Genomic DNA, 18,982 nt, shown 5'->3' on the forward strand with positions numbered 1-18,982 from the left:
GTTTTTGTGCGTCCACTGAAACAACACTCATGAAGCAACCACTTCATCGTTGTATTATAACTATTCATAATACTCGATCTTATTAACTCTAATTTCAGGTGATATTGATAATTTTAGTTAGCACTTTATCAAACCCCATTTAAAATAGTGTATTTACAATAAATATAATAAAAAATTTAAGATGAAACAGTATACTTTGTGAGGCTTCTACATGTCACACGGGAAGGGAAGATGGGGCCCTCCGAGTGAGGCTCCTGCGGGGCTCTGTACTACCCAGTCCGAGACTGGCTATTTCTGAATTTGTTGTTCAGTAATCGCTTTTTAGAAATTAAACATTCACAACAGGTATTAGTAACAATCATTGAGAGCCTACAACACAGAAGTAAACAGGATTAGTAATAATAATTAACCTAAACTTTTGAAATGAGAGTGTAAAGACAACAATCAAGAAATCTAAATTAAGTTTTCTTTTAAACAAAATTAGAAATTCTTTCTCTGTTGTATTTTCATCTACTTTGCATCAAGTAATATTGGAGCCAGTGATGTAATGCAAGAACTTTCGGTAGGTATACACTCGCCCAATTTAAAAATTATAGCGTATACACGTACCTAACCCTGTACACGTTTGTTCTTTTGTAGGATTGAAGGCGACTGTACGTTTGAATAATAATAATAAACTAGATAGGTATATGTCCCATTGCATCCTTAATAGGGTTATTTAATACTGTACTTTAATTCGTTTATATCGAATACTGAAATTTTGTTTCTTTATTAACCCTTTCCGACCCAGGTGACCAAAGTGGCACACACAGGTGTGTTATTATTTAAACCTGCTCCTGTATGGACGCCAGTGCCGATCTGGAGCAATCACGGGCCCTCGGCTAAAGTTGGTTGTGGACCCCCTGATCGAGAAACTTTTCACAGCGTATCTTCGGTACTTACAACAATGATTAAAGGTTTGTTTATGAAGAAAAAAGTTTCTGAAGTATTTAAAATCTATCTATGTTACGATAAATGACAAGGTAAAACATACTTAAGCAATATAACGAAGATATAAATCACGATATAGGTTTCGGCGTCAGTTCAGCATTTTATTATATGATGTAATGAGGCTATGAGTGAAATAAAGAGAATTGTGTTGATATGACAAAATTATGCGAAACCCGTATAGTTATAAACATTTTTTTTTTAATTTTATGAGAACTAATGACAAATATTTAACGTGTATTACAACATTTATATGACCACATAACTAAAAAGACGAAAATATTGGTATGCACTAACAAAGTGAATCTTATTCCAGATTTATATTAATACAAACAGGCAAATTATTGATTACTACTAATAAATGATTACAGTATTATAAAGCACATAACTGTAAAATTGAAAATGACTCAGACACACACAGGAATTACAAAGTATCAGAAACATATCAATACATTAATTTTCTTTTCAAAACTTCGCTTGTCACCGCAATTTCATGAATGACTTTATTTTTGTCCAAATTTATAAACAAGTCTCTCTCAACATTCATCAACATTAAAAGAGATAGTAAGCTCTCGCTTAAAGAATATCTGAGTCTGTTTTTTACAATTTTCAATTTCGAAAAAGCTCGTTCACAAGTCACCTGAGTGGATTGAATGGTCATTATATATTTAAACACAGTATATAAATTACTAAATAATAATCCAGACTGTGACGATAGTTCATAGAGAATGGGAAATGCACATGAGAGACACCTGAAACATTTCCTTTTAGTACCACATTGAGTTTCAGACTTTTTTCCTTTTATCTTCAGATTCTTCTTTAGATGTCACACTTTCATCTGAATCACCATCACCATCATTACTTGTAATTCTCACAAATTTACACACTTCTTTCTCTTCTGGTTCTTCAGACTTGTCACTAAAATCTGCACTCAAATTACGATTCTGGCTTGCAAACTGTTTCAATTCTAACAGCAACTCACTTCTATTCACGTTTCCTAATTGAGAAACAGTTTGCAAGCAATCATCTGGAAAATCTTCTACCTCCATTGCAATATCCTCGTACCTTTTTGGGTCTAACCAGGAACAATCAAGCAGTAGAGTCTTATTGGGTACAAACCGTTCTTCTATACTTTTACTCGCATAATCGAGAATGTTAAAGTATAGTGCTTTGGATTTCTAGTCATGTGACAAATTTCTAACCTCGTCAGAAGCTTGTTCACAAGGCATTTTCTTCAGCTTGGGAATTCTTTTTTCTGGAAAATCACCTTCTATATCAATTTCCCCATTCCTAAAATAAGCTTTGATGTCGTTAACCAGGGATTTACATTTGTCATGCAATCTTTTAAAATTTTTGTCACTTCTTTTTCTTCTAATTTCGTCTAATAATGCATCTACCGACTGCCAGGCTTTTGCATAGTCTAAAGACTTGTTTTGGAGAAAGATGAATACAGGAGAAGTAACCGAAGACATGTCTAGCATGACTACAGCTAGATACAAATTTTCGAATTTCCACCACTGTCCTAGAAGAGAACGCACTGTAAATTTTGTTTTGCAATCGAAATTGCATGTTGAAATTATCTAACAATACTGATAAAAATGTAACGAATTTAGAAGATTCAACATTATCATAATGTAAATCTATTATGGATGATAGAGCTTTGTGTGTGTGTTTCCACCACATAGTAGCACCTATTCTTTTTAATCGATGTAGCTTTGTCCACTCAGAATGATGTTTCTTTGTAAATTTCTCCCACACGATCATTCTCTTGTATGAATTGCTTAAAAAGCAAGCGGATTCTTCCACAAGCCCGAATAAATGTTCTGCTTCGAGGCACTTTACAGTAGAATCTGCTATAACTAAATTAAGAACGTGACCCATGCAATGAGTGTATATGATTTCTGAGTTTACCCTCTACAAATGTGCTTGAAGACCATTGTAGCACCCTTTCATATTATTGGCTCCATCAAAAGAGCATGTAACCATATTTGAAAGAGGTATATTTAACTTTTCAAGTGATGATTGTAATTGTTCAAATAGTGCTTCGCCAAATAGTGCTGCTATAGTTAAATCAAGAAGTTTTTCATAGATTTTACCCTGTACAACATAACGAACACAAACGGCTACTTGGTCCATCACTGCTATATCTTGAGTAGTATCTATCATGACACTATATATTATGCTGTCTTTTAAATACTTAATAATCATATTTTGCCCCAAGGATCCTGTTACTCTTATCTTATTTATGAAAGCTTTAGACAGGAAAGTAATTAGAGATCCTCTTTCAACTTGTGTCAATCTTTTTCCATTCTTTTTTTCTTTTCAAATCAGCAGCTATTTTTCTCTTACTATTCTCAATACACTGATTTACATGGGTTCGCAATATGACATCATATTCCGCAATAAGTAAGACTAATTCGAGAAAATTGCCATGATTTCCCTCGTTTCCAAGAGAGAATGACGATTCTTCATTGCCCCTTTAAGCAAGCCCTTGTCTACCAATAATAATGTCAAAAAGTGTAATACCTATAAGACGTTGTACAACTTGTCTTCTTGTCGGAATATCCTTTACTACAAGGTTGTCCCAAAAGTTCGTAAACACTTGCTAACAATTGATATTTTATTCGCCAAGTATTTACATACCAAACGTTATTCTTCAAAATAAACACCATCATGTTCTAAGACTTTCTGCCATCGAACTAAAAGCATTCGGATCTGGTCCAAGTACCATTCAGCCGGCTTCGAGTTAAAGAATTCTTGACACGCTTCCGCGACTTCATCAAACGATTCGAATCGGCGGCCCTTCAGAAAGTGTTGCATTGAGCAGAAAAGGCCGTAATCTGATGGAGCGCAGTCCGGACTGTATGCAGGATGTGGCAAAACTTCAACGCCGTCCAGCTCTGCAAACTTGTCTTTGGTCTTCCTGGCGGTGTGTGGCTTTGCATTGTCCTTCTGCATCAATGCGCGCTTTCGGTTGATCTGAGTCGGGTACTTTTGCTTCAACTTGTCGTAGATCCGCTCCAGTTGCTGACAGTAAAGTTCGGTATTGACGGCACGACCATTCGGAACCAACTCAAAATGCACGATTCCTTCAAAGTTCCACCACACGCACAACATGATTTTCTTGCCGAAGCGATCTTGTTTTGGAACTGACGGCGTTTCTTGCCCTTTCTTAACCCATCACTTGTCTCGATTGAGCTGGACCAGATATACCCATTTCTCTTCCGACGTCACAATACGCTTCCAAAAACGGTCGTCCAATGGATTACTGAGCAATTGACGGCAAATTTCAACTCCTTTGTTGGCTTGTTCTTCGGTGAGTTCGTGCGGATCTTAGCGTGGCTTTTTTGAACAGAATCAAGTTGCTTTAAGTGTCGGTGAATTGTCGATTTGCCAACTCGAAGCTCAGCAACCAATTCCCGAGTTGTCGCTGAAGGCGCAATGTCTAACCCGGTTTGTAAGTCTCCATCATCCAACTTTAATGGCCGTCCGGAACGAAACTTATCTTCAAGACTCATGTTGCCTGACTCGAAACGCTTGTACCACTTTGAGATCGGAGCATATGCAATTGTTCCTTCACCTTCGGCAGCACAAATCTCTTCTGCAGCTTTTCTGGTTAAGAGTCCACGCTTCCAGCAGTAGCAAATCAAAACTCGCAGCTCCATTTTATCAATTGCCATCTGGAATACACAAATGAAGAGCATCACTATCACGATGTAAACATACAAAACACTTAACAATTGCATAAAATTTCAAGTTTTTCCATGTGTTTACGAACTTTTGGGACAACCTTGTATTTGCATTGCTTGTTTACTACTCAGAAGTGTCTCTATATCACCTCCTTTACAACTTTGAAGAGCCACTGACACAGAGTTCTGATGGTTCTTAGAATTTTCATGTTCCGCCACTGCTTTATAAATATGTTTAACTAAAACATCATGCCCAGTAATAAATGAAGAGTCCCTATTCTCATTACTACCAAATGCCATACAACTTGCACAAAAAGCTTTATTCAGTTCTACTGAATACAATAACCACTTTCTTTGAATTTTTTCACCACTAGGTAAGTCACGGTAGTAAAGTTTACTTGGATTAAAAGGCAAGCTTTTACCTGGTGTATCCAACTGACCAACTTGAATGGGATGTTGCTTCCAGAAGGCTTTCTTAACTGTAATAGGATCAGAAACGTTCGGACTGATGCAATTTCCCAGCTCATGCGCGAAGTTACCTTTGGAAGTATCTCCATTGTCATCGACACTATCAGAATCAGAAGTCAACTCTATATTCACCAACGAAGACATATGTGAAAAGTCTCTTTTGTTTTCAGGCAAATTAGCATCTTGAGAAATACTGGCTGAGGAGGACTGGCTTTCGTCTGCGCTGCTAAGTGAAGACTCCTTGGACTCGCAGTCATGTGAAGTAGAGGTGGATGCCTTTGTGACATCTGTGTTGAATTCTCGTACAGAGCTGTGGAAGAAAAATATAAATAAATATTGTAGACTAGACTAGTTAAGTACTGTACAAAATAGGGTAGACTAACATACAATCTACAGTCTGCCGTTGCATATTATAATAGGTCGGTACCTTAGGTAGGAACAGGTTTCAACGCTCATTGCATTCAGTTTATATACAGGGGCTTGTTATCACCTTAGCAACCGGTTGTTTTCCTTAGCAACTGGAGGTCTATCGGACTAACTGGAGTCTTCCGAAGCTACTATTATGTTTGATTCTTATTACCATAGCAAACGGTTGTTTTGCGAGCAAGCGAGCGACAAGTATGCCACACTGGCAGCGAGCGAGCAAGCGTGCGAGGGGCAAATAGTGATAGTGCAAACGTTATGCTAGGGTTACCACCCGTCCGGGTTTGATCCGGACATTCCGGGAATTAAACAATTCGTCCGGAGTCCGATCATAATACCTTAAATCGTAATGGTTCAAACAAGCACTACCGAATATTTTCATAATTCTTGCTAATTAACTTCCTGCTTCAAAAATGTTAAATACCGCCAGTCTTTTTTTTTTTTTTTTTTAATGAACTGTTTTGTACTTTATTCCGGGGTTTATTATGTGGTTGGCACCACTAACGCAAATAGGTTCTTTCCGTTTTGTGCCATAACAAAACCTACTTTCCATTTATTGGTTGTAATTTACAGAAACAATGAAACAACTCTTGTCATTATTTTCCTAAACACGGAATCAGTGGCGTAGCCAGGGGGTGGATGCGGGGGATCTGTAACCCTACCCCGAAATTTGTAAAAGTTGTTAAAATGAAGCCTAAAATCGCGTTTTGATTCAAAAATTTTTCGAGGGAGGACCCCGGTTCCCCTCAAAGTTGGCTTCTAGCTGAATGGCCCCTCCCGAAATTAAATCTTGGCTGCGCCACTGCACGGAATTCCGTTTTGCATGGGTCATGTCTATTTTTTAACACGACTTCAATTCTCAATATGTCCGGGATTTCTCCAGTTGAAAGGTGGTAGCTAGTGCTCTCAACGGGTCGGGTCGGGTTGAAGACCGACCCGACCCAACCCGTGACCCGAATTGACTGACCTCACCTTAAACCCGACCCGAGCTGGCCCGATTGACCCGACCCTAGTCGGGTCGGGTCGGGTCAACCCGAACCGTGAACGCCAAAATGCACTCCCGTTGGGAATTAAACCCGGACCACGTGTACCGAAGTCTTACACGTTAACCACTAGCTAGATCAAGCAGGGGATTTGTATATGCATCTTAATGAATATTTGCCACTTTTGAGGTTTGGTTATTTCTTTTTATTACTGATACCAATGTCCGACGTGGGAGAAATTTATTTTTTTCTTGCTTTAGTTCTATGTGACGAAATTTTTATTCAAGTTCAGTGTTCTCACCTTATCGGACGGCAGGGGGTCTTCTCGGAAGGCAGTAGCAAGAGTCTCTTGGCGGAGACAAAAATAAATCGTTTAACTACAATGATAAGGGTTGAGGAAACGAGAGAACACCTGTGATTTTTTCATTCTTCAACTTTCATTCCAAAATAGGTTCTTATGATTCCGGGACCCGCGCCACTTTGATTTTTCTTTCTCGGTAATTAAAACGTATTTTACAGTATATATAGTTGCAAGTAAGAAGATACATAATATGAATTTTGTAATTTAAAATTTAAAAATATAGTATGATAATTAATTATGAAGTACTAATTTTATTTCATCACTTTCAGCCCAGCAAATGAAATTCACATAATTCGCACCCTGGGTCTTGGTCATCAATACTGCGTCTTATTTTTTGTCTTGCACAGTCAAGTCTTGGTCCTGTATTTCGTAGTCTTGGTGGTCTTTCATGCTATACAAGAGCCAAGAATGCTCGTTTCATCGGTACAAATGAAGACCAAGTGTGATTTTGATTATGGTCTTTCATACTATACGGAAAGCAAGAAAATATGCTCATCGCTACTTGGTGATCACCAAAACAAGGCCAAGAGCAGGGTTACTATGCACTTCGTCTTGCATATCCAATCTTTATCTTATTCTTGTATCGATGTTCTTGGGCTTGGTGAAATAAAATGAAATATTCAGTTTAAGGTCCCTCGATTCCGCACTGAGGCTAAGGGATATGGTGACCATGAGAAATGAATGCAATGGTGGAATGGAGAAAGTGAGAGGAAACAGGAGAACCTCGAGAAAACCCACTACATGGCGTTTCTCCAACACATAGCCCTCTTAGCACAAGCTGGGATCGAACCATGGACACAATGCACCAGAGATGAATTCTCTACCACTGAGCCACCGTGGCCCTGCTTGGGCTTGGTCGTCCATATCCAATCTTTTTTTTTTTTTTTTGCCTTGCTTAAACAACTTCTAGTTTTGTTCTAAATCCAGACTCCATATTAACGTAGATATTAATATTACAGTCGATTGGTAAAATCAATCTTTCACATTTAAAAATTAAAGTACACACAAATACAAAAATAAACATTTACCATAAAAACACTAGCTGCAAGTGTTCAAAATAGATTTATGGCTTCTATAAAATCAATTGAAGATTAGGCAGCTAGTGAAAAACAGTAGCTTTCGACTCCAGCCAAGTTTAAGCTCAACCTAAACTCAGTGGACCAAAGTGAACTGACCCGACTGACCCGACCCGATAACCCGACAAGAGCTGACCCGATTGACCCGAGTTGACCCGTTTGAGAACACTAGTGGTAGCCCTATACGATATATTGCATATACTGCATAGAGGAATTTCTGACATGAGGATCTCTGTTTTAAGTAGATTTCTGTAGAAAGCTATCTATTGCAAACTCATAAGCAACATTCATTCTCTTCATTAACCAAATTTGTCTCTCGAGAAATGAAACCTATTCTGCTACCACTGGCGCAAACCCCGGAGGGTGAGGGGAACATGTCCCCCAATCTTGGAACTGGGCAGGACTGTCCCCTCCAATAATCCGATTTGAAATATGTTTTCTGGGGAATCATTATTAGAACGTCCTAAAATTTAACCTGGATCTTTGTGAATGCCTAAGTGAAAACATACCAATTATAAATATGCATACATTCAGATTTCAGAATGTGTTCAAGACACTAATTTGTAATACTAATAGTACCACTACTTCCTGTACATCGCAGTAGCGTAGCCAGGATGTGGGTCCAGGAGGTCTGAACCCCCTCCGAAATTTGGAAACGATGTAAAAAATTAAGCATAAAATCGCGTTTTCAGCCAAAAATTTTCCAGGCGGGAAGACTCCCGGGCGCCCCCGAAATTAACTTCTACCTGACCCCTCAAATTAAATCCTGGCTACGCCACTGGTACATTGCCTGATATATAATATACAACAGGTTCACCTCAGAAATCAGATTAATCTCCTGTATATATGAGTTTATCTCCTTTCCCCCCTCTGAGTAATCCTCAAATCTGCTCACCTTCCAATGTTGAAGACAACTCTGCTCTCCTCATCCTCCACAGCATTGTTTCTGAACTGCGTCCGGGCCCTTCCAAAGGGTCTCGGGCCCTCGGAGATTGCCGAGCAGCCGACCTAGCCAGACCGGCACTGATGAACACTAATTAAGATATCGGGATAATTTATTTTGGCCAAATATGGTTGGACCGTAGTTTATCATATTAGTTTCTTTTTCTTCTGGGTGTCGAATTTCCATCTCAAATTTCAGTCCAAAGACAAAAATATTTTGAACATCGAAGAAAAAAGGCCCCCCCAATGTTGAAGATAGATTTGCGCCGATGTCTGTCGCTCACTCTCTTGCAATGTGGCATAACTCATTTGAATGACATTAAATCTAATTATTTTTTGTCGCTCGCTCTTAATGTGGCCTTACCCTTATGCAGTGTTCGAATTGACTGGCAGATGACGGGAAAATCCGCCTTATAAAAATATCCTCGTCGTGTATCACAGAAACTATGTAATATATTTGCTCCCTCTTTCACACATACACACATAGACGCACACACACGCACACACACAAACACACACTTATCTCTAACTCTCACACAATAATGTAAGCAATTTTCCCTCGTCCGGAAGTTTAATTCGAACACTGTCTGCTATTACAATTATTGTTACTTTTGCTTGCTATTACAATTATTGTTACTTTTGCTCACCTGTACTTGAAAAACAGTCAGAACTTTTCTGTTGGTCTCTCTCAGCAGAACGACGAAAATATGAATTCATTAAAGTGTTTTTTTTTTTCAAATGTTCTTCTCTTTCTTTTCTCCTCTTCCGTTTTGCAGCACCACTTGTTGAACTCATTTTCTACAGCTTGTTACATGTACTCCCATGCGCAAAAAAAAAAAAAAAAAAAAAAAAAAAAAAAAAATTGCGCGTATACTGTAACTCAAGATTTTTCGCATTTATTCCATTTTCCTTACGTTTATGGGTAAAATTCAGTTATTAGTATGTGGAGATAATAGAAAGCAATCCATCTAAGGAGATATTTCCAAAAAATATAATAAAATAATAAAAATATAAGCAAAAACCAAAATTATGCTCGGTTTTGTGTATACTGGCAACGATGATTTCTAGGGATTTTTTCAGTAGCAGATCACAATTGCGGAGGGAATTCAGTAGGGGAATCGAGGTGTTGGATCAAGGAACTGGATAGTGGACTAAAATGTTGCATTTATTGGTTAAAACCTAGTGTGTAGATTGCCTGCCAAATATAAATTAGCTTCTGTAACTAAGATGTCGTACGAAAATATAGAATTAAACAGAAAAACTCTTATCTTAAGGTTCGAAGCGATACGGACCATGATTATGAAGATTATTTCTTTAAAAAAAGGAACTAACACCATATAGCCTCCGTGGTTCGGTGGGTAGAGTGGCGGAGTCGTAGTTATTTTATTATTTTGACACCACATCGAATCCCATCCCATCCCATCCCATTTCTTTTTCTTTTCTTTTCTTTTTTTTCTTTCTTTTTTTTACAAAACATTATAATTTTCATGTTAATAAGAACCGAAGCAATATAATAAGGACAACTTACTAATATTTTGCTGTAATGACGTATTTATCCAGGATTAGAGAACTATTGTTAATAGCTATTGTTTTCTATTCATGCTGTTGTATAGATTCTCTCATCCTGTTTTCTTGGGGAAAAAACAGTTTTGTCTCCAACGAAGTGTGAAGGATATATACGGACAGAAAAAGACATCTTAGTACCAAACGTGATTTATCGTGATGAAATGGACTAGTTTGCCATTATTTAAAGAAAAAAAATGAAGTTGGCTTTTCTTTAGCTTTTAGCTAAAAAAATATTTTTTTCTTTATAAGACTATACTTTATGAGGCAAGGTGTGTGATCATACCCACAAATTTAGCTAGGGAGTGAAAGATAATTGTTTATACAAACATTTTACAGGTTTAGGTGCGTGAAACACCAATACACCATGGTCTCGCTTATCCGACCATCCTTTGTTCCACATACCATATGATCCGATATATCATTGCAAATAGCACCAATCGGTAAGAAGATCTGCAAGTTGTGGTCTTAATCTATTTTTCATGCTATGGAGTCTATCGCCTAGCGCGCCCGTCTACACCTTGACTCATATGTCTATCATTCAGTGCAGACACGTATCCAGGTTTTCTATTCGGAGGGGGCCCAATACGAATCCTCGTAAGCACGTAATTCTCATGTTTTTAAATATCAATAATAATAATATTATTATTATTAATAATAATAATAATAATAATAATAATAATAATAATAATAATAATAATAATAATAATAATAATGCAACAGTTCTGTACCTCTCTTAAACTTTTTCCTACTTTTCATTTATAAACCGGTTTATTTTGGAAACTGCATTATAGCACAAACAAAATGAAACATATTTTCGAGAGAAATGTAACTAAAGAAAACTGTCTGCTACGTATATCTCATAACAAAAATAGCAAGAAGACATGGAGTGTATCGTTCTAATATATTAAAGTTAAAAACAGAACGGAAACGAAATGTTAATCCTATTTAAAACTGTTCTTTAATTCCACCTGGTCATTGGCGTATTTACGATTTTGTTTCGGGAGGGGCTTTGCTAACTTTCGGGGGGGGGCTTTGCCTGGAAATGTGAAAATTCTGCAAGATATTTCATTTACTTTACTATACTAAGTAAGATTTCGTGGGGGGCTTAAGACCGGAAGCCACCCCCCTAAATACGCCACTGCACCTGGTATAATGGCATTATGGTATGTTCTTAGAATTATAACAAGACAACAGCACATTGTCCAAAGTTTGGACACTGACTACTAGTAAACTGATATAAAAGAACCTCAAAAGGGTAAAGGCAAGTTTATTAAAAAATGCTTGTGTTTCGGAGAGAGACAGCTCTCAGGCCCTCGCGCTGGATACGTCACTGATTCAGTGCAGTGCAGTTATTTGTTATAAAACATTATTATTAGATGCGTAATATGTAAAATTATATCATAAGTTTTACTTTTAATAGGTCTTTTCTTAACACATCCATATTATCCAGCGTTCTGCCTGCCTGTTTATGTCGGATAAGCGAAATTCTACTGTATTTCCAAAGCTAGCATATACATGAACTAGAATTGTATCGTCCTAGAACAGACAATAGTCTGAAATGCTTATATTAAAAGGCTGGAATAAAAAAAAAACATAAGTACTGTTTTGGAAGGGTGAGAACAAATTAAAAACAATTCAATATATTTCCTAGGTATCAGATTATCATCTTATTATGTCGATGTATATTCTTTTTTAAACATAGTTTTAAAAGTTATACCATTCGCAATATTCCTAAGGAAATCGAAAGAAAAACTAAACTCCTTGTGCCTCTTATGGCAAAGCGGCTTAAGTGCATGGTCCGAAACCGATTCCCACGTTAAGGTATAGATAAAATTCCCGTACTTCAAAAATGCAAATCCGGGACGCTACTAAATTACGAGAATCTTTGAAATGGTTAAAACTGAAAGAAGTGTTGAATACTAATTTACTTTCCTCCATTAGATAGAGTTGTTCAAGTATTACGTTATCACATTTTCATTCATTTCACTAGATTTTCCAAATTTGGGGGGGGGGGTGCATTCAAGTGCAGAAGATATATATATGAGGAATTTAAGACAAATTACACTCAAATAATGCCAAATATTGTATATTCATAAATACAAAGGAGGCCTACATGAGCTTTGAGCGGGCCCGGCCCCCCAGGATCGGCGCCCTTGCCTTCTTCCTAGTTAAGCAAACGTAAGCAGATGATTTACTCCCTCCCCATGGTAAGCAAAATTGTTTTTTTTTTCCTCAAGATCTGTTGTGTTTCGTGAAATAACAGCAGGAATTTCCTGATTACTTAACCATCTAAATGAATGTTTTCACTTAGAGCCATCCCGTCGATTGGCGTTGCCTAGGACTAAAATAAATTAAGGGTCAATAATGAAGATGAGACTTCCATATCAAACATGAAGAGACATGTGGATCGGAGATCTTTCTTTGTTCCAACTTTGATTTTTTCAAATCCATGATGGGAAATTATATTATGAGTACAATTTTCGAAATTAATAGTATACAATCGTAAAAATATCTTACAAAACGATGGTTTATTGCAAAATACTTTGACTCAAAGAATAAATTACAAGTAATAAACTTGTTAATTTTCCTGAAGAGTCTAAGTCGTGAATGAGACGGAAGCTGTCGAGCGTAGTGCTTGGAACGATTGCCTCACTGGTTCTACCTACCCGTGGCGTAGCCTTGATTCGACTTGATCCTAAACGGATTATTCAGAAGTCGAAGTCGGAAGATGTTTCCCATTTTTCCAAAACACTCTTGGTCGATTACAATCTGCCTCACTTGTGAGGGGACAATCCCATGCCGTAAGCGTCGGTGGACCACCGATAGGCAACTAGTGACATGTCCCCAAAAATTGGCGGTCCCGCAGCCAAAAATTGGTTCCACTTCCGTTTTGAAAATTATATCACCACCGGCAGAGAAGCGACGGAACGCCAACGAACCACAAAATTATTCCCCTAAAATACGTTAAATCGCCTATATGCGTAATTTCTTTGCATCAAGATGAGTCTAAAAACATTTTTAAAAAAATAAAACGAAAGTGCCCTGAGCTGGGCGTGAACCATCAACCTTAGGGTTACTAATTGCGTGTTCTTCCGAATTCGTCACGGAGGCGATTATGAAGACACAGCTTGTAGAGTGATAAATCGTTGAAGTCTTTTTAATATTTCTAATCAGAGTGTTTCTTTAACCGTGTATATTTGAAGACAACTGTTCGGAATCAAATCAAATGCACTCGTCATGTAATTTTATAACAAAATGGCAAGCGTCTATTTACTTTTTTCATAGTTCTCCCATATTCACTTGCTAGTGATCGGCGACAGTTGCCAACTAAATTCATACAATTATACGCACCCACCTCAAGATTTTTCACTTCATGATGTAAAGGCAGGAGTTACTCTTGAACCCCGGAGCTCAAATATTGTCCTTATAATAACAATTCGTCAGGGAAAAATAATATATAATAATAACCGCATGCACATGACTGGCGATAGTTCATGTTGGTCCCTTTACGATTCTCCGTGACAAATCAAACGAGCGCGGACCAAAATGAAGTTCTCGTTCTTACGTTGTTGTAACTTCAATACCACCGATTCTAGATATATGCTTCGACTCGACGAATCCCTGCCACTAGTGGCACGCTAGCGGCAATCCTTCGACGCGTCGCTATATCGACGATCGCCATTTACCGGCAAGTGAGCCACTAGGAGTTGGCGACGTTTACGGCATGGGGAAGCTAATAAACAAACAAACAAACAAATAATAATAATAATAATAATAAATCTAAAGCCTTATAAAAAAGTTTTCTGAAAAGTTACATCTACCAAATCATTTGTTGGTATTCCAGAACTGTGAATTCACCTTTATTCATAATTTACTTCTATTGTAGTTTTGATATGAGAATGATATGTCTGAAACTAACACAGGTCATTAATACTTTTTTTTTTTTTTTTGCTTTACTCAGATTTAGCAGTTTTACTTAACAGTCAGTCAATTTGGATCTGTGATATCAGAGTTTTAGAGATTTCCTTAATTTTTTCATTTCTAAAAAGGTTTGCAACTAACGCCATTAACGTATCTCTTTCGATATTTCCATATGTAATGGCTTGGTCACTCCCAGTATATTTCAAACAATAAAATATTTACGGTGTCTTACTCCATTAATCCGAACTACATTTTATATCCAACAACTCTGTGCATTTTCCCTTAAATCTGCAAACTTTCTACTAGGTTAAAACTCAGTATTTTCTATTTTCTTCCTTTCTTGCTAAAGCGAAAGTGTTCTTTAGACAACCTGGAATGATGACTCTATACTACATTATGTTGCATAGGGCATTTTATGTAGCATATCATTTGACAGTTGGACACTTTCTTTTTATATTGAAAGCAACAGGGATTAAGTCCTTCTACACTTATGTGATAAGTAAACACATTCTTTTTAATTAGTGGAATTGTGCCAATGCACTAGGTCCAAAGAGTTTTTAATTTAAGATAATAATAATAATAATAGTTATTATTATTATTATTATTATTATTATTATTATTATTATTATTATTATTATTATTATTATTATTATTATTATTTTATTAACTTAGGTTTTCCTGAATATTAAGCAATATTTCACAAAAAGCTGGTATTTTTAAAAAAATGTGTTCGATATCAAGTTTTCATAAAAGTAGTCACTCTCTCCTATAAATAATTTCAGAGGGGCCGCGGTGGCTCAGTGATAAAGCGTTCACCTTTGGTGCATGGGATCCTTGGTTCGACCCCAGCACGCGCCAAGTGAATTTTGTGGTGGAGAAACACCATGTGCATGGGTTTTCTCGGGGTTCTCCCGTTTTCTCCCACTTTTTTCATTCCACCATTGCATTCATTTCTCATCATCACCGTGTCCTTTAGCTTAGCCGGTATAACCGTGGGTCGTAAAACTTAAAGATTTAATTTCAAATAATTCCAACCCAAACAGTTGCAGGAAGTATGTCATTTCGAATAAAACAAACTACTCTATAAAATTCTGAGTATTATTATTTTTTATATATACAATTCTAGCGGACCTTATTTCTAAATCGAAGGGTAAGAAGACTAAATTCACTTTCTTATTATTATAAATTCATTTCAATTGAAGCAGTTAAAATAGTTGGGAAAAATTAGAAAGCCATACCCTATATTCCAGTGTGCTACAACCGGATAACGTGGCCCAGCAAAATGAACAGTGTGACGCAAACTTTTACCTATTATTTACAAGAATATTTGTCGAGTTTATTTTATTTATTATTATGAACGATTCTTCCACGGATCAGCTCTCTGTATACAATTAAACAAACAAGTATCACATTTAGGGAATGAGTGTAATTATTTACTTTAATAATAATAGAAATGTATTTTTTTTGTATTTTCTACCGGGAATAACTCCATCCGGTCTAGAAAGCTGGGACTAACAACAAAGGAACCCGATGTGCTAAACACACACCACCTACGCACTTCAATACACCAACGAAGGTGCAGACTATTCATGAATTAAAGTCTCTCACCCAATGTATTCTCCTAACATGTCTCCCAGCGATTACAACATTTTTTGGTATCTCAATCACTTCCTAGTAGGATAGCTTTACCTAGAGACCACTGATTAACCTGGTATTAGATGTTTCACTTTCTTACCTTTGGAGTTGACAGTCATCGGTTGGACAATCTCACACGCAAATATCTAATATTAACATCGTTTCTTCTATAATTTCGTAATATTGTATTACTTCTTTGTATTATTTATTAGGTTGGTTAGGCTTGTTTCAACACTTTTCTCTTTGCACCTACTTATTACCTATACCTTAACGTTGGATAAAAATACACTAGCTTTCACCGGGAATCAAATCTAGAACCAATGGACTTGAACCATTTGGCAACAACAATGCACATTTAAATAGAAGTTTCAATTTTGTTAGGAAAATTGTGGTTAGGTGTAACATTTAAAAATATATTTAAGAATGGGTACGGATGAAACGCACTGAATTTTCTCGCTCGAATTTCTTAAACTGACTCGTGTTAGGCTGCAGCTATTACTGAAACATTTATTTGGGAAATGCGAATAAAATAATGTGTTTTTGGAAAACTTTGTTCGAAGCAACTTATGTCCAAAAGTAAAGTACCCATTGGTCATATTTCTGTTAGAAATAACTTATGCCATATATTAGAATTATTAAGGAAATAATTGTATGTGAACTATGAGCAAAAGCGTCTGAGTACTTTCTGAGAAATCGTCAAAAAAGTCATCCCCAAGAATAAAATATCCCTTGTGTATCTTTTCAGGACAAACGAGTTAGGCTACTTATGAAATACGAACAAAATTGCCAGAGTCATTCTCGACAAAATCGTAGGGTAAAATTTGCCCCGAAAAGTAATATACCACTTCTAGCTTTTTAGGATGATGGAATTATACCATATCGTTAGGTTATTTATGTGACATTCATTTATGAAATATGAACAAAATTGCGTCAGGCGTTAATGGGAAAATCGTCGGAGAAGAGTAAACTACATCTTCTGAATGTTTACAGGACGAACGAGTTGTGTCATATTGTTAGGTTATTAATGATACAATTATTTATGAAATGTGATTGAGCAAATTGCTCGAAAAAACGCATCCCATACAGTAAATTACACCTTATGTATTTTTTTTCAGAGCAATGATTCAAACTATATTTGTAAAAAAAAATAAGCAAAATCTTTACAGCTATTTTTGAAACAATTTAATTATTTTAAATTTTCATCCTTCAGTAAACTACCCTTATTTTTAGGTGTCGGAGAATATAGAATTCGAAACGATAAAGTGTTATAAAAACTTCATGTCTAGACTTAGGTCCAGATACGTCGAACAGTATGGCCTCTATTTGAATGCATGTAAAAGCGTGACGAACCAACAAACGAACAGATGGACAGACATCAAAATCACTTTTTCGATATGTGGGGGCGTGAAACTTGAATTCATTGAAATCTCGAATTCGATTTTTATCACTATTACTACAATTTCTTCTTTCGTCGCTTGAACGTGAAAAAGAATAGGAATACAACGACACGTAAGGTGATAATTTGTGATTCCCAAAATTTAATGAGTTACGTTTAATGTGTTGCCATGCTAGAAAAAAAGCTTATGCCTGTTTGTTATATCATTTTAATATCAGTTTTTCACGCTACTATATAATGTAGAAATATGGTATGATTATCGTTCATATTCATTCTATATTTGGAAATATTCGTGCTCCGTATACATAGATCTGTATGGTTTAGTTACGTTCAACGAAAGCATTCTTGCACTTGTAGATATGAAAAAAAAGAGAGAGAAAGTCAATACTCTAAAAAGCAAAAAACAAGCACACACACACACATATAAACGATCATTTAACATCAGGTCGATGTAAGAAGGGGGAGGCTGGACAGACTGTCAAGGTCGCGTATGTTCTTCCTGACACACAAACCCGAAGTGAGTTGTCTGCTGTTCAAGAACGGGAAGTAACATACAAGACTATAAACTGAAAACAATAAATGTTTCCAATAGTACACGTATTCTAATACTGAATAAATATGTCGATTAAAGGATACTACCAATAAATTATTTCCTTATTATATTGTTCGGTTCTTATTAACGTCAAAATTATACACTTCCTATAATATTTTGTAAAAAAAAAAGAAAAAGATGGGATGGGATGGGATTCGATGTGGTGTCAAAATAATAAAATAACTACGAATCCGCCACTCTATCCATCTAACCACGGAGGCTACGTTGTGTTGGCTCTTTTTTTTAAAGAAATAATCTTCATAACCATGGTGCGTATCGCTTCGAACCTTAAGATAAGAGTTTTTCTGTTTAATTCTATATTTTCGTACGACATCGTAGTTACAGAAGCTAATTTATATTTGGCAGGCAATCTACACACTAGGTTTTAACCAATAAATGCAACATTTTAGTCCACTATCCAGTTCCTTGATCCAACTCCTCGATTCCCCTACTGAATTCCCTCCGCAATTGTGATCTGCTACTGAAAAAATCCCTAGAAATCATCGTTGCCAGTATACACAAAACCGAGCATAATTTTGTTTTTTGCTTATATTCTTATTATTTTATTATATTTTTTTTGGAAATATCTCCTTAGATGGATCGCTTTCTATTATCTCCACATACTAATAACTGAATTTTACCCATAAACGTAAGGAAAATGGAATAAATGCGAAAAATCTTGAGTTACAGTATACGCGCAATTTTTTTTGCGCATGGGAGTACATTCTCAAAATCAACTTATAGTCATTACAAAGGACTTTTCAACGTGCCGGACGTAGAGATTACGAAATACGAAGTACTAAAAGTTTCGTTTACAAAACAAGCCTGAACGTACACGAATATATTTTGCTATACACCACTTCTGATTTGTGCTTCCGAAATACTGTCGCGTGACCTCTGACTTCGCTTCATCTACAAACAATCACTGTTCGCTGGTTTGCAT

At 36.5% G+C, this 18,982-nt stretch overlaps 1 protein-coding gene across 1 annotated transcript; it reads right to left on the minus strand.

Moving 5' to 3' along the window:
- Positions 1 to 4,217: 4,217 nt before the first annotated feature.
- LOC145665310 (histone-lysine N-methyltransferase SETMAR-like) lies at positions 4,218 to 4,667 on the minus strand. Its single transcript, XM_081732605.1, has one exon. It carries the CDS (start codon positions 4,665 to 4,667, stop codon positions 4,218 to 4,220), a length of 450 nt encoding a protein of 149 aa, XP_081588731.1.
- Positions 4,668 to 18,982: the final 14,315 nt, after the last annotated feature.

Source organism: Thermobia domestica, chromosome 11 (genome assembly GCF_964235325.1).
Source record: "Thermobia domestica chromosome 11, izTheDome1.hap1.1, whole genome shotgun sequence".
NCBI classification, from domain to species: Eukaryota; Metazoa; Arthropoda; class Insecta; order Zygentoma; family Lepismatidae; genus Thermobia; species Thermobia domestica.

Bases quoted from the DNA above. Each gene is read 5' to 3' on its own strand.
- LOC145665310 (XM_081732605.1), bottom strand. From the start codon at position 4,667: ATGGCAATTGATAAAATGGAGCTGCGAGTTTTGATTTGCTACTGCTGG.